Source organism: Python bivittatus, unplaced genomic scaffold (assembly GCF_059951505.1).
Source record: "Python bivittatus isolate LINGU-HERP-01145 unplaced genomic scaffold, Pbiv_v1 ctg000020_np1212, whole genome shotgun sequence".
Classification (NCBI taxonomy): domain Eukaryota; kingdom Metazoa; phylum Chordata; class Lepidosauria; order Squamata; family Pythonidae; genus Python; species Python bivittatus.
In genome coordinates, this window is record NW_028277030.1 from 30,661,183 (window position 1) to 30,688,931 (window position 27,749).

The 27,749-nt window shown below is 38.2% G+C and overlaps 1 protein-coding gene across 1 annotated transcript in view; it reads left to right on the forward strand.

The window, feature by feature from the left end:
- The window catches only part of MYT1L (myelin transcription factor 1 like), a 237,386-nt gene that overhangs the window by 118,576 nt on the left and 91,061 nt on the right, over window positions 1–27,749 (forward strand). Inside the window, exons 5-6 of the mRNA XM_088136652.1 lie at window positions 6,324–6,697; window positions 10,948–11,043. Coding sequence (XP_087992778.1) covers window positions 6,324–6,697; window positions 10,948–11,043 — 470 coding nt within the window. The remainder of the gene's footprint in view (window positions 1–6,323; window positions 6,698–10,947; window positions 11,044–27,749) is intronic.

Consider the following 27,749-nt stretch of genomic DNA (forward strand, 5'->3'; position numbering starts at 1 on the left):
TCTACTTGCTTTTTTACCTTTTACTTACTGCTTTTTGCAGAGCCGTCTTCAGTCCACCATTCTTCCCCAGAGGTTTCTTAAATGACATCGATATAACATATGACACAATGGATGTGTTTACATTTCACTTGCTATTTCATTGCATGTAGCACATATTCATTATCTCACATAGCATTATTCAGAAGTTATTTCCCCAATAAATAGCAGCTACAAAAATACTCTTTGAAAAATATAAAAAATATATAAATTAAAAGTGGCTAAAATCTTATGAGATCTCATGTGAGAATACAGAATATTAGTGAGATTTGGTTACCCTGAGATTTTACCCATATTTTTCCATTTTTATTTTTATTATTTATTAATTTACCAAAGTGTAATAAAATCTCTTGTTAGTTCCACAAATGCTATGGTACCATTACATGTTTTTAAAGTTTTTATTGTTGTTTTGTAACTGCTCAGGGTTATGGTATATAAAGTATATAAAGTGGGTGGTCAGATAAGTCTTTTAAATAAATAATAAATAAAAGTATTGACTTAGATAAGGTAGGTACAGAAGGAATTATATATCCTGAGATATCAAAATGATACAGAGGGAAAATTGTTACTATTTTTTTTTAATTCTATGTAAGTAGGAGAAAATGTTGTGGTCTTATATTTATATGTAAACTAAAATTGGACTTTGGAACTGACACACAAATTGGAATCTATCAGAATGGCATATACACTGCACCTTCCCTTAAGATCTCAGAGAGAGATACAGATGCTGCATTATGTTCATGAAGCGTCTGTATCTCTCTTGCTCTGAAAGCATAAGGGAAGGTGCACCGTATATGCCATTCTGAACATTTCTGTATTTCCTTTCCCGGAACACCACTGTGTGCCAGAACTTGGATAGCCTCTAAAACGACATTGTATATAGTTATTTGAAGTGCAGTAGTCCATGATTTCAATTCCTGGTAGAGGGTTTGAACCCCATAAAATAAGATCTGATTATGTATGTCTGATGATGCCCAGTAAGGATGAAACTGGTCATGTGCTGCCTCCTGAGGATCAGTTGTAACTGAAAATGCAAATTGGAGTGTACTTGTTAAGCAGAAGTGGTAATTTTAAGAATGATGCAGCATGGTTTCAATAGTTGATGATAAAAACATAGACAAGAATGCAAAAATTAATGGAAAGTATACATGAAACATATTATGGAAAAACTGCTTGTAAATCATGTGTACAAAGCTGTGTGTATTAAGAGAAATGTGTACAATATAGTTGCATGAATTTTCTCACCAAAACTATTTGGGGGGGGGGGCTATGTTTTCAAGTAGAGATAGGCCAAAACAATCTTGGTGGGGTTGGATGGAGGACATTTTCCTGAAATGTGCAAAAAGCAGTTCTTTTTAGGCCTCACGATGTAAAGAAGAGAGTGGGGAGTCATATGGTCTCCATCCATTGACCCAGCTCTGGGGCTTTGCACTTTCAGCAAAGCAAACTCTGAATAGGCTTCTCAATACACATCTGCATTTTTATTTGTGAGGAACAGGATGCTAGGTTGAAGATAACGTCTGTAACCCTATTACTACCCATTTAACACATTTATCTGGAATGCCAGAATGGAGCTAATATTATTCTCAGAGAGTGATGTCTTTACTATCACTTTCTTTTACATCAAGAATAGGCAGCCCATGACCCTAGTGCTACATTCAGCCTTCAGACCCTTTTTTTGGCTCCAGAACTCCCTAATTTTGGCTGCGTAGACACATTTTGGAGGAATAATTAACAAAGTTTATTGGCTTTGTTTTATTTTATTTTAGTAAATTTATTAAAACTAAATTGGCACAGTTTCCAGGAATTGGGGAACAAAAACTGTAGAGGTTAATATACTTTAAAATAATAAAGTAATTCTTCACTCAACCCATTCTATATTGCAGAAAACTTAAGAAATTCTGTTGACTCCAAATCAATTTTTAGTTGTGTTCATGTCTCATTCATTCATTCATTCATTCATTCATTCATTCATTCATTCATTTGCCATATTTATATAACCACCCATCTCACACAAGGTCTATTTTAGTTTGTGCACTGCCAGAGTCCATTGGAAATGGGCAGCCAATAAATTTATATAATAATAATATAATAATAATAATTAATATTATTATTATTAATATTATTATTATTTATGTCATTATTCCACCTCTGTGAGGTTTTTCTGCAAAATGTTAAGTGACACCAAAAATTTGCCCACCCCTGTGCATCATGATCAGTTTTGTGGCACTCAAACTCCTCTTTACATATTGAAAATATATTTTATTAAATATAGCTATATTATGCTATGGCTGGTGTGGGTCTTCCGGGCTGTGTGGCCGTGTTCTTGAAGTTTTGTTTCCTAACGTTTCGCCAGCACCTGTGACCGGCATCTTCAGAGTGCAGGAGCACAGACAGGAGCAGTTCTCTCTGTGCCCAGGGTGATGTGACCCTTCTGTGGGTATTTATAGAGATCTGAGGGGGAGGAAAAGGGGGGATTGGGGGTGTGTGTGGGGGGTTGAGTTACTGAGTGGCTGCTTGTTTTGGTGTCAGAATCTGTGTGTATCTTCCTGGGGATTAGGCAGGGTTTTTTCTTCTATTGAATTGTTAACGAGGGGCTGCTGGGGTGATTAGCAAGTTCATTGTGTGAACTGTTCACATGTCCTGGTGGTTGAGCTGAGTTCGTTGACCTTTTGCAGGCTGTATTTTCAGGATTGGTAGCCAGGTTTTGTTGATTTTTAGACTCTCCTCTTTTTTTATTGAAACTGTGCTGGTGTTTGTGAATCTCAATGGCTTCCCGGTATAGCCTGGTATAGTGGCTGTTGGTGTTGTCCAGTATCTCTGTGTTTTCAAATAGGATTTTGTGTCCAGTGTGCTTGAGAGCATGTTCAGCTACTGCAGATTTTTCTGGTTGCTGTAGTCTGCAGTGCCTTTCGTGTTCTTTTATCCTGGTATGGATGCTGTGTTTTGTGGTCCCGATGTATACTTGCCCGCAACTGCATGGTATGCGGTATACTCCTGCGGCGGTGAGGGGATCCCTTTTGTCTTTTGCTGATTTTAGCACTTCTTGTACTTTTCTGGTGGGTCTGAAGATTGTTTGGAAATTGTGTTTTTCCATCAGTTTTGGAATTAAAAATCAACAAAACCTGGCTACCAATCCTGAAAAATACAGCCTGCAAAAGGTCAACGAACTCAGCTCAACCACCAGGACATGTGAACAGTTCACACAATGAACTTGCTAATCACCCCCAGCAGCCCCTCGTTAACAATTCAATAGAAGAAAAAACCCTGCCTAATCCCCAGAAAGATACACACAGATTCTGACACCAAAACAAGCAGCCACTCAGTAACTCAACCCCCCCCACACACCCCCAATCCCCCTTCCCCCCTCAGATCTCTATAAATACCCACAGAAGGGTCACATCACCCTGGGCACAGAGAGAACTGCTCCTGTCTGTGCTCCTGCACTCTGAAGATGCCGGTCACAGGTGCTGGCGAAATGTTAGGAAACAAAACTTCAAGAACATGGCCACACAGCCCGGAAGACCCACACCAGCCAATGTATGCTGGCCGTGAAAGCCTTCGACAATATATTATGCTATGTTTATGATACACCATATATTTATTCTACTGCTTCTAAAATGAACCTATCCCTCCTTTTGCTACTGTGTGTCATATTTAATTTTTTAGCTGTTACCAGAATTAATTTGATTTTCTGCTTCACCTCATTGCCTGGTTCTGATCATTAAGTTAATCAGTAGCACAGTACGTATCATTTTTATCTGATGAATGGTCAAGGTGTTTAATCTTTCAATTGTTGATAATCAGATTTGTAATCTTTCAGTTGTTGGTAAGTCAGTGGACCCAAATTATTTTAAAGGTTTCTCTTTAGAACCCTACTAAAAAGAATGGTCATTTCCATATGACACAGAGATAACAGAACTATTGAGTTGGTGTAAATGTGTGCTTATTTTGCTATCCCTGCATGGGTCAGGAAGTGAATGTGTCCATAGATATCAAAACATATCAGGCCTCTCCTCACACTGTTTTACAGGCCGAAGTGCTTTCTTACGAATCACATGAAAGCAGTTTATCTCCAGAGCCAATGTGCAACCCAGCTGCTTCCTCATTTTTGGAACCCTTACTCTTTCTCCAATAAGATGCATACAAGAATAAAATCCCAGTCAGCATTTTCACCAGGAGCAGTGTCTTGTGGGAGAGAACCCTTTTTAAAACACATTTTTAAAGGCAAAGGGACATTTAACACGAGCCTATAGGCTACCTTCTGTCTGAGTTGCAGCAATCTCAGCCAGTGATAATGGTGTATAATACTGGAGAAGCCACTGGCTCTCATCAGATTTGAAAATACTGAGAAACAGCACAGCTAATTTTGGAAGCATTCAAATCCATTTCCCTCCCTCCCAGTCTCTTCACTGGATAGTTAAGGATCCTCTCAATCAGTGACAATATTGCAATGCCATAAGAGATAAATGGGCTACATCCACAGAAATTGTTAGTATGACGTGGAAGCCTGTCCTGTAGAAAATTCCTTGGGATAAGAGCAAGGCAGCTGAGTTTTTTCGCAGCAGATTCAGCCTCTTTATTCAGTGATTCAATTTAATAAGGTAACATTGCTCTTTAGATTGAATTGGGACTGCTGTGGAGGACCTTGGAACAAGAACCTTCTCCATGTGGAATGGGCTTGTTTCCTTACTGTTGTCATGGGAGTATCTCCTTAATTCTCCCATTCATCAGAATGGACCAAACATTAACATACTGTTCCCAGCATAAAACTGGTGGGATTTTTTTTTTTCTTTGAGACCATTATGATATGCTCATGAAGACTGTAGGTCTAATCTCCTCCCATCTGAAAGAATGTCACTAGTGCTAGGAAAGAGTAGGTGAAATATTAAACTAGTCACATGATTGAATGGGTTTCCTACAGGTTCCAGGGTACTGTTGCTTTCTACTTTTCCCCTATATTATAAATCAAGTAATTGAATTGAAATGGAATGGAATGGAATGGAATGGAATGGAATGGAATAGAAAAATAAAACTTGTTTTAAGTCATTCACTTCAGAAGACATGCACCAAAGTTGTGGTCCATTTAAGCTGCGGTCCTATATACTCTACTCTGAAATAAATCTCATATTGGGACCTATTTTTAAGAATACAAATATAATTTCACTTTTAACTTCCATGCTTCTGAAATCAGTGAAGGTACTTGCACAGTAAAAGCATACCCCAAAGAGTCTTTTAGAATGTATACTGAAAGAACAGGGAGCTCAGACTGTGATTATTGGTGCACGTATATAAATGTATATCAGCACAAGAGTGTCTCTACTCTAATTCATAAACAACGGAGAGTGTATTTTATTGGGAGAATAGATGCACCATGCACTTAAAGAAAGTTGTCACAAAGAAAGGCCAAGGCCTTCTTTCTTCTATTATCTGATTTATGTAAGAAAGCATTTTCATCAACTTCTCTATTGTTAACATTAAACCTTTAGTTTGGTGCTGAAATGGGTTCTCTACAGCCTATTTACACCTGTTGTTATTTTTAAAAAGAACCTCTGTATCATCCAGCTAGCAGAAAGATGACAAAGACTGCAATCTTGTATGCATGGGAATGAGTCTCATTAATCTCAGAGGAGCTTATTTCTGAGCATACTACTTACAGTATTTCTTATATAGAATTGTGCTACTATTTATAGCTCAGGAATGAAGTGTAATTAGATGATTGAATAAGAGATAGTTCTTAAAACTCTTTGTATGACTGTGTAAACTGGATGGAAATTTGATGTCTTGGCTTACTGATAAGTTATGGTTGTTCATACTGAACCATATATAGTCTTTATGCAAAAACTTTAAGTTTGATTGGATGATTTCAGCTTTATAATGGACATTCTGGTTTGCTTCTTTCTTAGTGATTTGCAATTTGCTGTTTTAGATCAGACCTCTTGAACACAGCCTAAGATATGGTGTATTTGAGAGTATGCCTATTGGAAATGATAACATGATTGAGAACACCAAGAAGCCCCTGTGGGGGATAATATCTATTCTGTAAAACATTTTCCATTGATTCTAGTAAAATGGCAATAGAGCAAAAGTTTAATAAAAATTTCCATAATTACTGTTGAATGTTAATTTCAGGTACATTGCCAAATATTTACATCTCTCCTATGGTTTTTTATGGAAGAAAGTGTATTTTTCAAAGAAAACAGTAAATTGCACCAAAGCATTTCCCCCTTTTTACTGGTGATCTGGTAGACAGTGTAATAATACGTGTATTAATTCTTTCTGAACAGTGTTTATGGCTGTCCTTTGGCAAAAAAAAGAAAAACCCAAGAGAAGCAACCCCAAGAACCTGCTCCTAAAAGAAAACCATTTGTGGTTAAAACAGACAACTCTTCAGTAGATGAATGTTATGAAACAGATGGAACTGAAGAAATGGATGATAAAGAAGAGGAGGAGGAGGAAGAAGAAGAGGAGGAGGAGGAGGAAGAAGAGGACTATTCTGATGATAATGAAGAACAAGTTGATGAGGAGGAGGAGGATGAAGAAGTAGATAGGGAGGAAGAAGAGGAGGAGGAGGAAGAGGAGGAGGAAGAAGAAGCAGATGAAGTTGAGGAGGAGGAAGAGGAAGAAGAGGAAGAAGAGGAAGAAGAAGAAGAAGAAAGTGGTAATGAACAGAGTATTAATAAAAAGTAAACATTTCATGTACATTTTGTGTTAATCTTCCAGTATGGAACGGTGGGATTTAACAGTGTAGCTTTCATTAAGGTTAATAGAACTCATTGTGCTTAATCTCTCTGCTCCATGCTGACAACCATAATCACTGTGTTCTCTTAATAATAACCTCAGACTACTGTCTTAGAAATAACTCTTGACTCAGCTAGTGGATCAGCTTTCAAAATGAGTAACTTAGTGATGAGTAGCTAGGTGTGCCAAAAATTCCTGCAGAGATGTATGACTATGCTGATGTCTGTAGTTATCCATTCAAGAAGAGTAATCAAAGATATGTGGAAACAAATGATTACATATGGACATATCTATATTCATTATTTACACAGACAACTATTTGCTACAGTTGTCTTCTGTATAGCAATTGCTTGCTTCTCATAAGTATATGTTCACATATCTGCAGGTGCACTTGGCATTGCAATATGAAAATCTTCCCTTTGGAAAATTTGAACGTACACCTTTGTTTAGACAAGGAACAAATTATGTATACTTTGGTTCTTTGAGACTTGGATGTTGTGTACTTTAGCTGACTTATAAAAATGATGGAGATTGATATACATAGAAACCCTATTTTAAAACTTTTTATGTATACACTCAGTGACAAATTAACAGACATTCATTAGCTGTTAAGCTAATATATTGCCACTGCAATTAAGCCAGGGGCTTTTAAAAATGTTTTTAATGTTATTATGGATTCTAAAGATAACTGGTGTTTTCAAACTGTGCAAACACTGGTTTCTGACTGTTTAACTTAAGAGACCCTACAATAACTAGATCATGAGATAATGCCATGAAAATTAACATATATGCAAAAATTAATGAGCTATCTAAAAAATATTTTGTTCCCATTTCCAGGGAACACGTTTTTGGTTGGGTAGATTCACCTTTCTAACCAATAAAAATATAAGAAAAGTTTCAGCACTCCTCAGTCGGATTCCTCTTAGGAGCCAGGTATGAAAGTTGTCTGATTTTTGTTTTTGTAGAATTATATTAGGTAAGAACTAGAAAAAGACAGAAGTGCTTCATTAGAATAAAAACAAAACTCATTTACTTCCTTCTCCAAATTCTGAAAAAAAAGAATAATCAAACTTTTTGCAAAACAGTGAGAAAGGGATATTTTATACTCTGTTAATTTAGAGTGTATGAAAAGGAGGAATGTCTTTAATCATTTATCAAATTTTAAAAGGTTAATTGTACAAATAGGATAATTTCTAAACACAGCTATTTTTCAATAATTTGGGGCTATGCATACTTATCTATAAGTAAAGCCACTCGATTGCAATGAAGTTCACTTCTGAGTAGACATGCATGTGATTAGACTGGTACGAAAGTGCAATACAAACATTCACTTGCATACAGATAAACTTAACTACTTTGGGCATGCTACAGAGCTCTGGTCTCAAGTCTCTCCATGCTTGATTCTCTTTTGTATATTCATGAATTCAACAGAAAGGTTTTTGTTTTTGTTTTAATCTGTAAATAAATGTCACTAAAGACACTTGAGGAATCCCAGAGAGCAGAAACCAGCCTATGGCATTGTCCACTGGACCTGCATACAGCACCTCTTCCAGATGTACAATACAATACAATACAATACAAATACTTTAATGACCAAGTATAAAATATACACAAGGAATTTGTCTTCGGTGACGATTCTACGGTACTTGTAGAACATCAGGCACTTGGGAATATTTGGAGGAAATTAGCTTAAGTGTGCATCTCTGCCCATCAGAGATTAGCTCTATTTTTCTACAGGCAAATAAATGCCTGCATAGGACTCCAGCAGAAAAGAAACCTATACTATCAAATACAGTATGAGAATCAAGAATTTAAATTACAGAGATTTTGTGTAATAAAGTTATTATTAATAATATATAACGAATATCTTACTTTTACTAATTCACTGCCGCACAGTGAAGTGACCTGAATCAATAACAAAGAGTTGTTATTGCTTTATGAGTAATTCTTTTGTGCATAGTTGACTCCTGCTAGAAACAGGAAATAGAATGTATAATGATTAAAAAGTGGTTGTATTAATTAGTTATAAGCAGTAACAAACAGGGCCCCGAATATTGAGGGAAGTGCTTTAAAGAAAAAGAACTTTATTAGTAATAGTTGCTAATAGTTTTTCCTTACTGTGTTTATGCTCCAAATAGCTATAGTTAGAAAATACAGTAGCTTATTATTCAGAATGGTATTCCAAGATGGATAAATGACTAAAGTACAAACTTCCTTTTCTTTAACTTTATTTTCTTATATAAAATAATAATTTTATATAAGATATGAATAAGCTCATGAGAAGTGCAATTAGGTACGTTATAGTTTGTTTTGTATTTTTCTGCCAAATCTGACAGTTTATGTAATTATAAGAATGCAGGTTGTGGGATCACATAGACTCATTTCCACCACTGCCTGGCTATAGGTCTTAATCGTAGGTAAGGCTTTTGTTGACATTGGCCTTTACCTCTAGCCACAATTCTCTCTTAAACAGGATTCAAAATAGTATTCAAAGCTAATTAGTGAAATTTGTTTAATATTAATAAGCAATATGATAAGGCAGAGAGGAAAAGAGGCAAAGGAATGTTCCCATTTGTAAATCAGCTTTTCCTAAACTGGTGCCCTTCAGATGTGCTTAACTAAAACTTTTGTGATTGGAATTAACGTCCAGCAGAGCTATAAACACTGCCTCATAGTTTGGGGAAGATTGTTCTAAATGCAGTGGCTGAGATTATTATATCTGAATCAAACTGAGACATCAATGTTTATAATACAAATATCTTGAAATCCCTTAAGGTAAATATTTTGGGTAATGCTTTAAAAGTTACCATTCATTTGCAAACGTTTCTTTCGAGATCCCTGTAGAATCAGAATAATGAACAAACACACATACTTCATAAAGTAACAGGGTTGTTTTGCATAAGATAAGATTAGAACCAAATAAGGACTACCATTATTTTGAAAACTACCTCTGTGTGTGTGTGTGTGTGTGTGTGTGTGTGTGTGCGCACGCGCAAGCCTTTCTGCATGCTTACTGAGGCTTGCCTTCTTCTGATTTTCTCTGCAGCTTTTCCTGCTGCATGTAAGGCTATTGTAGAAAGGCCTCTTCAAATCGGGGGAACAGTCTTTTAGGGCACAGAGTGCAAGTTATGGAGGGCCTTCAGACATTGCAGAGAATGACTGTAACTCAGAACACCGATATTTGGAAATGCATTTTATGTCATTTTCTAGGTGAAGATTGAATCTAATTTCTATGGATTTTCCATCAGGGCATATGAATTTTCATTAGATCTCTCAGAATTTTTTTGGACAACTCCTGATGACAATGTATAAGATATGTATTTTAGAGGAAGTATAGCCCTTATGAAAATTCCACTCCTAATCTTTGATTAAATATACAAAGCATACTAAAGCAACACTCTTACAAATCTCAAAATACCAATTAAAGAGAACCAAATACGTTTAGGGGCAGATCTTAGATCTATACCTCAGGAAATAAAGATTGTGTCCCCCCTCCCACAAACCCTTTCAACCTTTAAAAAATCCCTTTGGGTCCTGTTAAATATATTGAATATATTTGATGCAATATATTCACTTTATTATATCAATAGAATACATTGAAGAGATAGATTCGAGATAGAGTATGATATATATAAAATTCAGAGCCAGTGTGGTATAAGGGTTAAGGTACTGGGCTAGAAGCAGGAAGACCCAGGTTCTAGGCTGGCCTTTGGGATGGACTTTGTGCCACTCATCCACACTTAGCTCTAGACTAGGAAGTCAAAAAACATCTATCTACCAATGTGCACCAGATCAAAGTGGTAGATTATAGTCCATAACTTTCAGTGAAAACACCTTCGTTCTGCAGTGGATTGGTTTGGGTTAAAGCCCTAAGTGTTAACTGCTCTGTGTTGGCCATAGAAAAATAATTTTTTCACTTTCTTTCACATCTCCCCCCCAAAATAAAGTAACCTCTCCCATTTGAAATAGCCCATCCTATAAACTTTATGCAACACAGCAACTTAAATCCTTGTGTTACAGGCCTTTTTTATGGTGGTTATTGCTTAATAGATATCAGTGTCCCATTTGGTTTGCAGAGCCAGACTGACAGATTTTTCTCCTCCTTCTGAGAGGAATTCACATCACATAGATGGTTCCCAAAGACTGTTTCACAAAGCTTTTCTATTATAGAAAGAAATCTCCGCTGGAGGAGCTCCAGGAACAGATGTTCCAAGGCACCATTTAGCCTTTATCATATGAAGACATTCAAGATGGCTTATGCACCAGGTATTTCACAATCCCTCAGGATTAGGAAGAATCAGGCTGATTCTAGAACTCCCAGGAGAGTTAATACTAATGATGCAAACCCTGATCCACTTATAGCATCATATTATCAAACTATGTTTACAGAAGTGTGAGTGGTTATTGAACCTGGGTTTAGATGGGGAAAAACATTTTTTTATATGTTTTAGACCTCAGTATTTTTCAAATTCTGTTCATTCATTGATTGTCAGAATGATGAAAAGATAAACAAGTTATAAAACTGAACATGAATTTAATATCAAGTTGATATGTTCAATAAGATGGAGAATGTTGTTTTGCCGTATTTTATTCTGACAAATTATAGACATCCCTTCATATTAACAAGGCACATCAATAGAGGCTCTTTAGTGAACCATAATACCATGTTTTCTAGAGATGCAATTTTAACTTTTAATATGAGTCATGCTAAAATGGTTGTAGCCTTTATTTTCATTTTACAATAAGTTGTTGATAACAAAATGATACCGTATGTATTCTACAAAACAGTTCATTCTTACGCTTTTTTAAAGTTACTTTATACTATTATACTTTGCAAGCCCTTTCTGGCTAAAAAAAATGCATATATTTAAAACTCAGAATAAGATTTCCTGATTGCTTAATCACGTGCATTTTTCTTCACAAACTACCTATATTTTGCACAGCAGGGATTCATTATATGCCATCAAGTCTGTGTTGACTCTTAGCAACCACATAGATAGATTTTCTTCAAGAGGATCTGTCCCCAACCTGATCCTTTGGATCTTCCAATGGTGCACCCATCGTCAGCATAACTAAGTCCATCCACCTTGCTGCTGGTCATCCTCTTATTCTCTTTCCTTCCACCTTTCCCAGCTTCACAGACTTCTCCAGAAAACTAGGTCTTCCCATAATGTGTATGAAGTATGATAATTTGAGCCTGGTCATTTGTGCTTTGAGTGAGAACTCTGGGTTGATATGTTTGATGATCCATTTGTCTACTGTATATTTGAAATTGAGAGACAGATTTTCTGACTGCTCAATCACATACATTTTCTTCACAAACCACCTATATTTTGCCCAGTAGGGATAGAACTCCCAGTATATGGACATTTTATAACAATAGGAAAGCCAGGTCCCTATTCAAAACAGTAATTAGAAATATAGGGAAAAAAATTGAAACCAACTTTCATAATGAAACAGAGTAAAATCCTTAAAAGCTTATACCATAATCAGTATGGTAGCTTTAAGAAGCAACAAGACTTCTTTTTACTATAACACACTCTGGAAATACTTGGGTTACACATAATCCCTAGCTTTCCTTCTACCTCTACTAAAGTACTGCCCAGTTTTCTTTCTTCTTCTTTTGCTAATATCATACAGCAGGAATAAGCCATGCAAGAATGCACTTATCCTTAGAATAAGCACCTTGAAAGTGAAAGCTGACTGATTAAAATAAATATTGCGACATGTAGATAAAGCTCCAATGCATTTTTGCTTTCAATGGCAAGCACTTATATGATTCAAGGAATTCATTTTCATGAGCTAGACAAAGTAGCAATGCTCTGCAAAATGTTTAAAAGGGTAACACATAGCTTGGTTAATTAATAGTTATCTTCCAGAGGATTTGCAATGCATACTAAAGCCTATGGTTGGTAGTGCAAACTATAACATCATTTGAGGCTCTCTATATAGTTTTTTAATATCAAAATAGGGAAAAAAATCAATGTCTTCCCTTGTCTTTCTGGATGCTTTTTAAAAGTGGACTTTTAGGAATTACATTCTCTCAGGGCTAGCACCGGATATGATAGGGCTCTTTGGAATAACATTTAGGTTGAGGTTAAGAGTTGGCACCCACAAAAAAGATGGAGGTAAGGCCAAGTTGATTGCAGTCAGTCTAGCAATAACACTAAAAGCATTCATCCCAGAGATTTCCCACTTCCTTTGAAAGTAGTGGTAGTTCAGACCACCTCATAATAATGGCTAGAGCATGGTCTTTCTGCAAAAATATCTGTCTTGTCAGATAAAGCTGAAGTCCTTAATTTTCAGCATGACTTGGTCTCAGACAGTTGTGGGGGCAGTGAAATGGAGTGCCATGTGGTGTGGTTGTGTAATGGTACATCAGAAAGGCCTTGGGAGATGGGATGAAGAGATGCTGCCTAGGGAATGATCAGATAAGAGACAGCATAGCCTGCAGCTGCATAGTGGGTGAAACAAGAAGCTCAGAAGGGACCCTCCCTAAGTTCTTGGGCTGTAAAGGTGATGGCAGGAGAATTGTACTTTCAAACTTGCAAGATTCTGTTAATGTAGCTTTACAATAAAGTAGAATTAGTTCATCTGGTCATGTTTCCTGTTTGGTCTACCTGGTAATGCTGAAATCAATCTTGCAAGTCTCATATTCTCTTCCAAGGAGAGGAATTTCAGGAATGGCTTCTGATCTTCAAGGAACTCCGCTATCCACTGAGCATCTGGCAGCAGCGTTGTTGCAACACCAGCCGCAAGTGGATGCATAGATGACCAATTTACAGAATGCCATGATACAACTAACACAACAGCTGGAGAAGAATTTGCCCCAACCCTCAGCAGCCCAACAAATTGTGGCTCAGCCAGTTAGCCACAGTCCTAAGTTCCCATGGGAGCTTGCTGGAGAAGTTTGGAGGGGACCAGGATCATTCAGCATTCAACATGAAATGTCCATGGCAGGCAGGCTGGTGGACTTTCCCATTGATCGCACCAAACTGACTTTTGTGCTGAGCTTGCTGAAGGAAGCAGCAGCTAAGTGGGTAATACCATTCATTGAAGGGAATGATCTGGTGCTGGACAACTATCAGGACTTTGTGTGTAAACTCAAAGGACACTTTGGGGATCACATACAGAGAATCACTGCTAGTCAAGAGATCTGGAAGCTCAACCAGGGACAGAGGAGAGTAAGGTCATATATTTTGGACTTTAAATTACTTGCTGGCGATGTAGGGTAGAATGACTTAGCCCTGGTTGACCAGTTCAGAAAAGGGCTGGCCAAGGACCTAAGAGACGAGCTGGTGAGGCAAGGCAGCCCAAATACCCTGGAACAACTGTATCAGCATTGTGTAATAACAGATGCCCAACTGGAAGAGTTAAGGCAGGGAAGGAATGGTAAGGGGAAAAGAACCTACCCCATACCACCCATCCCAATGGTATCCTCAGAATCCAGCATGGGAGAACTCAAGATCCTTGTCATCAGGAGAGAAGTAAAGAAGAGGAGATCAAGGACTATACTTTTACTGTGGGGCCCCAGGACACATAGCCAGAACCTGGTAAAAGCACCAGTGTCTGACACAGCAACAAGATGGAGAACTTGTAAATCAACAGAGCAGGTAGCCAGGAAGTGCCCACCTCACTTCAAAGCAGCACTCCAGGGAAGCTAGACAGGCCCCCCTCCCAGGAACTCCAAAGGGAGGCCTTCACCATTTGAGGAGAGCTCAGTCAGCCAACAGCAGTTACTTTAGACAGGAATCTAAAGTAACAACATATTCCAATCTCTGGGGCAACCACTAATTTCATAGATATAGAAACAGTACAGAAACTAATGTTGCCTACTGAAGCTCTAGAAAGCCCAATAATAGTCGAGATGATTGATGGACAGCCACTGAGAGCAGGGCCGATTCTGCAGCACACAGCTTCTTTGCAGTTGACAATCAAAGATCACACATAGTTCATAATGCTCTATGTGACTGCCCCCTTGCAAGTGCCCATCATCTTGGGAATAGAGTGGCTTCAGCTGCATGATCCAGATGTAAGTTGGGCGCAAGGGACACTCTCATTCACCTTCCCTAAATGCCAGCGACATTGCTTACAAGCAGTGAAAGCTTACCCCACCTCCCACTCCAATGCAGGACAAGGGAGGATCTGCGCTGCCAGAAAAATATATAGACTTTGCAAATGTGTTTGGGGAGGAAGAGACACCCCACACCAGGCATATGATTACACCATCAATTTGAAGCCAGGAGCCCAAATCCCAGCAAAGAGACAGTATCGTATGTCTACCCGTGAGTTAGCCATTCTTGAGGAATATTTGGATGTCAACATCAAAAAAGGACTCATTCACCCTTTCAACTCACCAGCATTGGCACCCACATTTTTTTGTCCCAAAAAACAAGAAGGAGAAACAGCAGCCACTCTGAAGGGAAAGGAGGGAGCCCCCATGCGTAGTGTTCATGACTACAAAGACCTGAATAAAGTGACAATTAGAGACTGTTATCCACTCCCACTTATCTTGGATCTACTAGACAGGCTACAAAAGGTATGCATCTTTACAAAACTAGACTTGAGAAGTGCTTACAACCTAATCAGAATGAAAGAAGGACACCGAGTATTTAACAGCCCTTGATACAAGATATGGCAAGTTTGAATACAAGTGATGCCTTGCCTGGTTAACTGTGGAGCTGTTTTTTCTAGATTCATGAACAACATATTTTCAGAAATTCTAGACAAGTCCATGGTACTGTACTTAGATGACATATTAGTTTATTCCAAAGATCCCTCCTTGCATGTCACCCATGTCAGAAATGTATTGCAAAAATTATGGGACAACAAGCTCTTTGCCAAACTAGAAAAGTATGCATTTGACCTGCCTCAATTAGACTATTTGGGCTACAGAATCTCCACAGAAGGCATACAGATCCAGCAAAGGTACTGTCTATTTTATCATGGCACCACCACCCCGCCCCCCATAATGTGAAAGATGTGCAACACTTTCTGGGCTTTGCTAACTTCTACAGGAAATTCATTCCTAATTTTGCTGACAGTGTAAAACCACTGTCCCAGCTCCAAGAAAGGGTTGGCAAGATTGGCAATTCTGGTCAATCAAAGAGCAAGCAGCGTTTCAAGAGTTAAAACAACTCTTTGCTTCTCAGCCTCCCCGCTGCCACCCCAATCCCTCCCACCCCTTTGTGGTGCAGACAGACACTTCAGATGCGGTCATAGGAGCAGTCCTGCTCCAGGTGGAAAAGGGGGGGGGGGACAGATTTACTACTGTGTGCCTTTTACTCCAGAATGCTCCTTCCAGCAGAAAGGGACTAAGATATTTTCAATAAAGAGTTGCTGGCAGTAGCAATGGAGACACCTGCTGGAAGGAGCAGCCCACCCTATACAAGTTCATACAAACAATAAGAATTTAGAGGTTCTGCAAAACACTCAATCTTTCACCCCTCAGCAAATCAGGTGGGCACAATTTTTCCCCACTTTGATTTTTATATTTCATATGTTCCAGGTGCCCAAAACAAACTTCCAGAACCCTCTCATGTAAGCTGGAGTACGAAGTCACCTCAGTCACCCCCTCTCCTGCAACAATACTTCAACCATGCAACTCTGAGTCGCACTGTAAATCATACTGGTAAACGGGAAGGAAGGGTACGAGGTGGAAGCAGTGCTAGACTCTAGATGCAGAGGAAGCGGGTTGAGTGCTTGATACACTGGAAAGGCTACCCTGGGTCTGAGAGGTCACAGGAGGCAGCAATGGATGTGCATGCACCACAGTTGGTGCACTGCTTTCATGACCAGTACCTTAACAACCCCCATCCTTGGCAACTACCTGCCTTGCAAGTATTAGGCACTGACCAAGATGAGCAGGAGGAGTTCTTCTATGGGATGGAGGGTGCCTCAAGGATAGCAATATACCAAGTAGGGGGCATGGGAAATGACCCAGCACCTTCCACATCAGGCATACAGGACATGAGTGGGAGAGACCAACAAATTCCTGATGAAGGGGCAGCTACCACCTATACAGGCACAGATTTAAGGATGCCTCATGTGATCTCAGAGAGTTACCAGCAGAAGAGGGGAGTGGCACAGCTACATTTTGTTCTCACAGCCCACAGTCAGTTTCCCCTGGGAACTTGGGAGGGGGGATGAGTCTGAAGGAGAGGGTGATGTAATGGTATGTGGGAAAGACCTTGAGAGATGGGGTGAAGAGATGCTGCCTAGGGAATGGTCAGATAAGAGACAGTGTAGTCCGAAGTTGCATAGTGGGTGGAGCAGCAGGCTCAGAAGGGACCCTCCCTAAATTCTTGGGCTGTAAAGGTGACAGTGGGAGTATTGTACTTTTAGACTTGCAAGATTCTGTTAATGTAGCTTTATAATAAAGTAGAATTAGTTCATCTGTGCTTGTGCTCCCTGTCTGGTCTACCTGGTAAGGCTGACAGGTTGCTGGCAAAACCAACTTTTTTTCTGCTGGTGAAGTCTGCTTGCCTGAAAAAAGGATAAAGACAGTGACACCTCTGGTAGACAACCAGCATCCTCTAAGGCCATACCTGCCCATTGTATAGCAAAACTTTAATTACATTCTAGACAGGTTTTCAGTGTTACCTATAAGAAAGGTCATGCAAAAAATAATGCTTATATAATATCAAATATGTTTGTAAGCTCATCTCATCTCATGTCAGAAATGCAGGAACTGGAAGGGAGATCATTATTAATCTAAATTTTAAAAATTTTAAAAACTTTAATAAAAATATAGATTTATATAATTCTTGTCCAATGCTGGGCCACGTTGATGGCAAAGATATTTCTGACCAGCAAGTCATTCTGTGTGCATGTTAGGTCCCAAGGAGCACTGCAAAAGATGGATAATTGTTTGAATAGCGCCACATTCACAATAAATATCCTTGTCCTCAGGAAGAAACCCCCATTTTTCCATTTGATCTTTAGTTTTACCCAAACTAGTGAACAGTCTATTTAAACATCTCCAAACCATCCACTCCTCCTCTGAACCTCCAGGCAAATCCTCAAGCGGTTCTATCCAATCGTAAAGATGTTTTGCTTGGGATTTCCATCTTTTTAATCATTCTGTTTGAGGTGTGGTAGCAATCTCCTTGGTGCAATCTAAAAAGCTCCTCCTTGATTTCAATCTTTTTGTGGGAGGTACTTGGCCAAATAATGGGTTTGCCAGATCATGTAACACCTTTCCATATTCCACGTCTTGTGCCACGCTCCTTCTAACATCTGGCGGGGCTATTCCCGCCAAGGTATATGGTTTATCAAGTGGAGTGGGGCACAAACATCCAGTAACAATACGACATGTATCACTAGCACCCTATCCACATGTATAGAATGCGCAGACTGGCCCCAAACAGGGCAGGCGTACTCTGCTGCTGAGTAACACAATGCAAGGGCAGCCATTCGTACAGTAATTGGATGGGCACCCCAGGTAGTTCCAGCCAACTTTCTGAGGAGATTATTATGGGTGGAGATCTTTTGCTTTAAATTGCAACAATGTCTTTTAAAGGTTAATGTTCGATCCAATGTAATGCCAAGGTAACATGGTGTCTCGCAATGTACCAGACTCACTCCATCCCAGATAATATCAAGTCTACATCTGGCCTGCCTGTTTTGAAGATGGAATGCACAGACATTAGTTTTTAATGGATTAGGTTTTAGTCCATACTTGTTATAGTATTCTGACATATTCTTAAGGGCCAGAGTAAGCCTAGCTTCCACCTCCTCAAAGTTGGCTCCCTGAGCAGTAAGTGCCAAGTCGTCAGCATAGATGAAAGACAATGTATCAGGACCAACAGGCTGATCATTGGTATATATATTAAATAACAGGGGGGCAAGAAGGCTCCCCTGTGGAAGACCATGTCACTGGGCTCCCCACCGGCTCTTTTTTCCCTGAAAGTCAATGAAAAATCGTCGATTTTCAAGTATTGCCTCAATGCATTTAGTCAGAGCAAGATCATGTGTGATATTATATAATTTCAAGAGAAGCTTCCTGTATTAACTGTGTCATAGGCTGCAGATAAATCCATGAAAGCAATTCCCGTAATTAGACCCAATTGAAATCCATCCTCTATGTGCTGGACGAGTTTAAGTATCTGGCCTGTGCAGGACTTCTCTGGCCAGAAACCAGCTTGTTGGAGAATGAGAGTTGGTTCAATAATAGGAAACATTCTGTTTAATAGAACTCTCTCATAGAGTTTAAAAGGATGGCAAAGGAGAGAAATTGGACGAAAATTCTTTGGGTCATCTGGTTCTTTTCCAGGTTTCAAAAGTGCAATAACCCAGGCTTTCCTCCAAATCTTTGGAAAGCAATTTGAAGCCACGCATGCATTAAAAAGTGATAACAACCATTGCTTGGCAAAATCTCCAAAATTTTTAATTTATTCAACACTAATGTTGTCCAGTCCCGTGGCTTTACCATTCTTCATATCATGAATTGCTGTTTCCAGTTCTTCTCTATCAAAGGGTGAGGTCAGTATACTGGCCTCCCCTTCCATTGCCCTTGGGACCCTGCATTTCCTAAGTCTCTCCTTAACCCTGACGTTTAGCAACAGCTGATGAGCTATTTGATTTGCCGTAATGTTCTTATATCGGCACGGGTTTGTTGGATCATTATTCAGATGTTTTAAAAGTTTCCAACCCTTTTTTGTTTGTAAGCTTAAGCTAAGGAACACTGTAGTAATGAATATAAGCATATAATGCTCAAATTCAGGGCTCCCTCCTACCTCTTCCAGTGAAAGTTCCATCAATACTCAGAGGTATTAAATCACATTCAACCCAAAGGAATACACACCTGAGTAGATGTATGTAGGACCACTTTCAGGTTGAATATAAGAATCCTCCTGGATCAAATTAAAGGCATATTAATGTTATTGAGAGTAGATAGGGAGGTGCCTCAAAAGTTCATATATAGGACATAAAGGCCCTCTTCTATTGTTGTTTTCCTATAGTTAGTGAGAGCTATATCTGAAATCAGGAAGTTGCGTATGGCTATTTTGACTATTGATGGACTCCCCCCCCCCATTATTGTATGTTATTTTGATATAAAGTTAATTTAATAGAACCATATCATGGAGGCACAGAAAGAGACAGACAGATAGACATGGTGCATATATCAATAAATTTATAGAATTACAAATTTATTTATGATTTATAGATTTATAAATCTATAAATTTATATTTTGATATAAAGTTAAATAAATAGACGTTTATTCTGAGTATATTGTGGAGACACAGAAAGAGACAGACAGACAGATAGACATGGTGGATATATCTGTAAATTTATACCTGAAATTAATACTGCCTCAATGTGCTTCCTATGCTTAGTCCAAAAAACATTAGCTCAAATCCACAAAAAATGTTTTAGGACCTGATATAGGAAGCAATTTATAGATGCAACATGAATGAGTCTCTGTAAGTCATCAGAAGTCCAGCTTCATTGAAAGGTGACTTTACTTACATGTTTTTCTTAAAAGGTCAGCATCTTTGATTTCTTTAAGAATTCTCTGTTGATGCTGTCCAGACCTAATAATTAACTAATTTTTTGCTTAGTTGATAAATGAAGAGCTGCCTGTTAATTTTTTTTTCCTAAAAAGATGGCTCACATTGAAAACATTCAGCAACTTCCCTTTCCTCCTTTCCTCTTCTTTCTATGATTCTCATTTATCACAGAATAGTCATTGTATACCCAAATGATTTATCCTAACGATCAACAAATTTGGTACCAGTTTATGCTTATATAGCAGAATTGCAGTATGACTGTTTTGTTTGAATGTTTTGAAGCAGCTGAAAAAATGTGGTTAGTTCTGTTAGTCATTGGCACTTCCCTTGTGTCTTTAATATCTCGTAAGGGGAAACTCTAGGTATCATACAACACACATGGTTACTTTCTGCCCTATAGATTCCCCAGATGTTTTAGCCCCTCCCTTCCATAGCAGCTTTAAGAGTTCCCCAAGACTGATCTACCAGAACTTCTATTTTTGTATGTAAAATACTAATACCAATAAATGATCACTGGCACAATGGAAGACACAGTTGCTGGTCAATGGTGATAGACTGGGAGAGGTTAACATCAAGAGAGGAATCTTTCAGGGAGACTCACTATCATCACTACTGTTTGTCATTGCATTGATTTCTCTGTCAACAATACTGAACAAATCAAGACATGGCTGTCAAACATCAAAAATATCTGCCAGGTTATCCTTTACATGGATGATATGAAGCTGTGTGGAAAAACACCATCTGAAATGGAATGGCTGCTCAACACTGTCAAAATATGCAGCCAAGATACTACAGTGAAATTTGGACTGGACAAATGTGCCACCTTTACAATCAACAGGAGAAAAAGAGTGAAAACTAAAGGAATCAAGATGCCCTATGGAAATAACATCAAGAGTCCGGATGAAGAAGATCACTACAAATACCTAGGCATCCTTCAAGTCACCAGCATCAAGCACATTGAAGTAAGAAAAAGGTTAGAAGTGAATATATCAGAAGAGTGAAGAAGATCTTAAAGTCCAAACTCAGTGGAGGAATGCCATCAAGGCAATTAGCACCTGAGCAATTCCAGTCATTAGATATACAGCTGGAATAATGGACTGGACTCAAGCAGAACTAGAAGCCCTGGATAGGAAGACCAGAAAAATAATGACAATGAATCATGCCCTTCATCCACGCAGCAATGTTGACAGACACTACTTCCCAAGGAGCATAGGTGGGTGTGGAATGTTGCAAGTACACCAAACAGTTGAAGAAGAAAAAAAGGGCATTGGGAGAATATCTGAGTGAAGAAGATGCACTGAGACTAGTACACCATGAAGGCTTACTGAATACTGAAGAGACCAAACTGGCCTACAAGAAAGACCAAATAAAGAATAGAAAAGAGACATGGCAAGGAAAAGTATTATATGGCCAGCACACACACACACACACACACACACACACACACACACAAACCTAGGAGGCAAAGCAGATAACAAGACCTGGCAGTGGCTAAGAGCAGGAAAGCTGAAGAAAGAGACAGGGGGGCTAATTCTGGCTGCACAAGACCAAGTCTTAAGAATAAATGCATACAAAGCCAGAATTGAGAATTAGCAACAGACAGCAAATACCACCTCTGCAAAGAAGCTGAAGAAACACTGGACCACCTAGTCAGCTACTGCAAGAAGACCACAGAGTCTAATAGGAGAGAATATGTGTAGCTCAGGGTTGAACTGTGGAGTCCTTGGAGTTCTCTGAGCTTGGCTGTTTTCTTGCAAACATTTTGTTACCCAACTAGGTAACATCTTCAGCGCTAGAATGGAATGGGGTCTGCTCTCTGTTTATATACAATGGCATGTCCTGCCAGTATTGGTGGGGGTGTGGGTTTTGTTTTGTTTTATTTTTTCCCTCTGGTAGTTCCTTGATTAGGGTATTGTTTACTGCTGATTGTATGTCTGGTGATAATCTTGGTGTTAATCTATGCTTATCTGGGTGATGATTGCTGTTGAGATGTTCTGGTCTTTTGTTTTCCTTTTTATTGTCTCTTTTGAATAGTGTGTAGATGTTGTTTATCTCTGTGTGCCTGTTGATGGCTGCCTTGTCTGAATACCAAACTTCCAAGAATTCCCTCACATTTTTGGATTTAGCTTGGTCTAAGATGCTGACAGTTTCCCAGTTGAAACTATGGTTAAGTCTGTCCATGTGTTGTGAGATTTAGGAGTTTTCATTGTGTCTTCTGACTGCTAGTTGGTGTTCATGGATGCGCTCTGCTAGCCTTCTGCCTGTCTGTCCTACATAGTGCTTGTTACAGTCCTTACACTGTATGTTGTGCATGATTCCTGTTTTGCATTGACAAAATCACCATCAGTCAATTGCAAAAGGCAGTTTTACTTGGAACAGCTTACATCCTGCAATGATGCTTTTAACACCATCAAACAACATCTGCCTATCCCAGGTCCTTGGGATATTAAGTTAATATTACAACTGGTACAGAAAAAAGAAAAATAACTCTAGTAAAACCTTTTACCTGGTTGCCATTATTTTCCTCAAGTTTTGATAAGTCTACACAGCTATGTGAAGTAGCAAAATCACCAATAAAGAGAACCAAATGATGAAACTGTAATTGTGGAATTTATGAGTTAACAATCTATCTAGAACAATATATAGACTCAGTCTGATTATCCTTATAGTCAGTTATGCTTTTAGGAAAGTTATCTACTGATGTCCAATATTGTTTTTAATTTGACAGCAACATCAGTATAGTTGGTTATTATATCGTTCCTAATTTTTAAGTTTTAATTTCCAGATATTATTTTAAACATGACTGGACTTTATATTACTGAAATGTATGGATTCCTTGGAAAGTTTCAGCTGACCTAAAAATGAATAATGCTTTTCTATATCTTTCACGTCTTTGACATCAAAAGTCCCCATTGCTTGCTCAATTGCCCATTTTCCTTCATCTTATGGATTCAGATAAACATTACTGATCTTAACTATTTTTATCTAAACTCTCTTTTCCCCTTATAGTCAGCTCACAATTCTTTTGCCAGCGTTTATGTTCCTTTTCTTTCTTCTCATCTGAGAAAACTTCTGTTTCATGACCTTTTATATATTCCTGTGTTTCTGCTTGTTAGCCACACTAGCATCCTTCCTCTGCAGTTTAATAGAACTTCTCTAATATGAATTATGTAGTTGATAGAATCTCATTAATTTTAATGAGTGAATTTCTTAAAGCAACATCATCCTTTTTTCAGGCTTCCACAGAAACTTGAAAAAAGTGGGGTTGCTTTAATGATTAGCAGGGTGGTGCTGTGCTCCTATGAAATCCACAGCATTTCTTCCAAATCCTTTTTGAATGGTCTGCAGGCCTACTAGTGTTTCCTGGTTCTCACAGTGCCATTTCCTATGCCATATAATCAGTAAATCTTCACTTAATGAATCAGTATATGCTCTTCTTGTGGAGGGCTTGATACTACTGTGGCAGAGCCAATAAAATGTCTTATCAAAACAGATGCTCATAACAATTGCATGATTACTGTTCAGATGTCATTATTAATAGCAGTAAAAGGCTAGGTAAGGAGAAAACAATTACTTAATTTCCTGTAATATGCTGCTGGAATTTCAGAGCTGTGAAAATGTGATCCACACTTCACCTAAAAGAAGGTGCCCAGAGGACAACTTACAGTATCTGTATCCTGCACAGTATTTTTGGGCTTTTTAATTTTTTTTTTAAAGTTAAAATATTTTAAATAAATTAATTCTCTACTCCTGGTATAGGGAGCTTTTTATATGAAAAAATCCTGAGAAAAGTAATACTAATCACTATCCATATAGAGTATTTGATTATCTTTAGGTTGTTGTTTTTTTTCAATTTTTTTCAAGGATGTATGTTTGTATGACTTATGCTGCTGTTTTCCTGTATCCTGAACCTTAATGATAGATGACTAATGCACATTGCACAATAATATCAAGTGTTACCCGTGCCTTCCTTTGACTCCTTAGCCAGCAATGGTTATACTTAGAAACTCCCATAGATTTAAGGAGGCATGGAGACAAGCTACATCAATGTGTCCAGTGCTTTGTTGATTCTTCTCTATCCATTAATAACTAGGCAGGAGGGAAGGAGCTGACAGAACCATAATTTGGCCTTCCTGAAAGCTAAGTAATAAATTATTTATTCCTGCAGCAGAAGAAAAGGTCAGAGACATACATTAGGCACTCATTCCTAGTAATACTGTGAGTTTCCAAACCACCTTATTGCTTTAGCTTAGCATGTACCCCTTGTTGTAATCTCTTTAGGCAATGTACAACATGAATAGTAAGATGTTGTAGCTCAGTTCATGGATGCCTGAAATAACCTCATATTTGAAAACTTCATGCTAGTGGATGAGACAGTCAAATCTATACAAATACCAGAACTGTTGATAGAATTTGGTTACTCTCATTGCATGGATCATAGTAACTGCACATTCACTGTTTAGAAATCTACAATCAAATGTTGCTAAGTCTGAATAAACTAATTTAGCTCAAGTTGGTTTGAGGGTAATTCAGGGTCGGGGGTAATCCTGACAATCCTGACAGTGTCGGGGGCAAATTGAAAGACAATTCACTATCATAATTGGCACTGAGTAATAACCCAAGTAGAAGAAATTGAGTATGTTTGAATTATTGTTAATCAATAAACTTAGGGACTGTGTCCAAAGTTAGAAATGTGAGCTTTGTCACTCCACCCTCCTTTTAGTGAATATATTTGTTTAGTTCTGGTGTCAGAAAACTACATCTTACTTATGCCTGAGAAAATATCACTATGCCAGTCCTTCCAAACTGATACCCTTGGCTTTGATGTATGGATGTTGCAGTCCCTATTGGTACCAGGTAGGGGGAAGATTACATTAGACCTACACATCTCTTTCTTTTAAATTGCCTGAAGCAAGCAGCTATATTACACGAAAGAAACAATTAGTTGTCCTTTTGAAATTTCCTTATGTAATATTTCAGTAAGTAGTTAAAATGACAGCAAATCAAACATAGATATTAATAGACAGAAACAAAAATGGTTACAGTACATAATATAATATCAATACATGATTAGTAATATAGCCATTGGAATATTTGTGCTGTTTCCTTTGTCATTTCTCCCCAATGCGATGTCTAATTTTTCTTTTATCTGTACCCTGACAATTTATTTTTTTTTAAGTTTGCTTGAAATTATTAATTCAGGGTATACTTGCAAGCATCATCTGCCAAAACCAGAATTAGCTAGGCAGACAGTCATCTCTCACCACAGCAGCCAGGAAAAGACTAAAAAGCCCATTACACGCAAGAAGCCATTTTAAGGATAAAAAGTAGTAAATTAGTTGGGACTATTGGAAAGGTCAGGGGCCTCAAGCTGGCTGTGTTTCTTGATTATTAACATATTTCAGGTTTAGTTGGCATGTCTTGGCTGCAAAGGGGTTTCATTTATTAGTGTGAATACAGAAATATTTTCCATTTTTGTAGACATTGCAGAAAGTCCCAGATTTGAAACTGGTAGAATGGTACAGTATTATTTACTACAAATCTTTTCTGGCATGGTGGGAAAGGGGAAAAGCCTGAAAGATAATAAGAGACAACAAAGGCAATGAAAAACAAATGCTAAGTTGAAAATAAATAGGAGAAAAGCCTAAAAGTAGTCTCTTAAAACTTAGGAGGACTTTCAGGGTGGATGACAGATAGTGTTTGATTGGTGAAAGGCTTCCTTAGTTTTAAGAGACTACTTAAATTGTCTCTTAATCAAAACAAAGTCTCTGACCATACTGGTGGAATTTTTTAATACAGCTTTCCACTCTCCACTTTTTTTATACACTGCTACCTATGAATCCTCATTTCTGGGAGTTAGACTTTCAAATCTGAATATATCTAGATTAAGTCATTACATACCTGGAAATATAAAACACAAATGTCTTGCCTGCTGTATGATAATGTATTCTTTTAAACTGGCACACACCTTTGTACACAATGCATTTTAGACCTTACTTAGAAACTGTAGCTTACTCCTTTCAATTTCCACTCATGGGAAGTTTAATAAGATTCAGAAATGCTGGGTGCTGCTGAAGTATTTACCTGTTGATGTCAGTGGAAGAAATCATCAGAAAGAATAAATGGGTTAGATACCTCATTGAGCAGTGTCTGGCACAGATTGTCTTTATTGCCCCATGCTGGTTGAGATGGGCAAATCTGTCAATTTCAATGTTATTGTTTTTCACTTTTTCAACTTCAGGTTCATTGCATTCTGTTTTCATGTGCGTGAAATTTTGTTTTAAAAATGGCATGATTTTTTTAGATGCTTTTCTCCCAATAGGAACAATGTTGCATCCCACTTTTGAGTTAAGTGCAGATATCATAAAATCATGTTCTAGTTTGTATATAAAATTAAAAAGTGCAAATAAAAATGAAAATGTGAAGGAGTTGCATGAGTTGCATTTTTAAGCCACATTTTATAAGCATATGCAACTCCCCACCACTGAAGAATCAGATTAAGAAGATAAGATGTGAGATAATAATAAGGATTATGTGTTCAGTAGCAAAGCACAGGGTGTAATATCGACTGATCACATCTGAATTAGAACACTTCCTCTTACAAACTAGGAGGCCAAGGTTAGGAATCTTTCAATTGTCTTATGAAAATTCATTCTTAATCTTTAACAAACATTGCATCAGTGGCCTACTGAGGGCAGAATGTGGGGATGGTCCACCATATGTGCAGGCAATTAAAGGGAGCATTGTCAATAGAGAATTTAAAGACCAAACTGACTAAAAGTGCTTCTTGTTAGTCCTTTTGGTGACTTGGGGATGAAGGGCACCTGGTAAGAGCCTCTTACCTGTCCAAGATGATAAGGAGGTTATCCGGAGGGTCAGTGATGGGTGTGGAGTCGGGTCACTGCTGCTGGTGTGCCAGTCAATTATTTGGTGGTCAATGGTGCAACGCAGCAATGGAGATAGAGCAGGGTAGACTGGCGGTGGTGTGGTTGGACCAGTCTGGATCCTGCAGCTGCTTCTTAGCCCCTGATCAACTCTGGGTGTCATTATACGCTAGGTACACTAGTGCATTGCATCATACCAATGCAGAAGAGAATTGTAAACTTTTGTTTGGGGGAATGAGTTCTGCTTCATAAATGGTAGTTGCAGTATCTGAAGGAAGGAAATACTTCAACATAGTAGTGATTCAGAACAGAAGTCACAGTGAATGCCAGTGACTCATCATTACTTTTTACCTTACTGCACAGAACATTTTCAAAGCAGTTCTGTGCGTTTCTTGGCCATGGCTGGCAGTGGTATGGAGACTAAATTCATTGAGTGAGTTGTTTACATGTATTATTCCATATATTCCCACTGCTAGGGATGAGATTTGGATATTATACTATAGTGATATTTTAGATAAATAATGATTTCATTAAAATTACTCATACTGTGAGCTTGATTTGCTAAATGGCAATTAT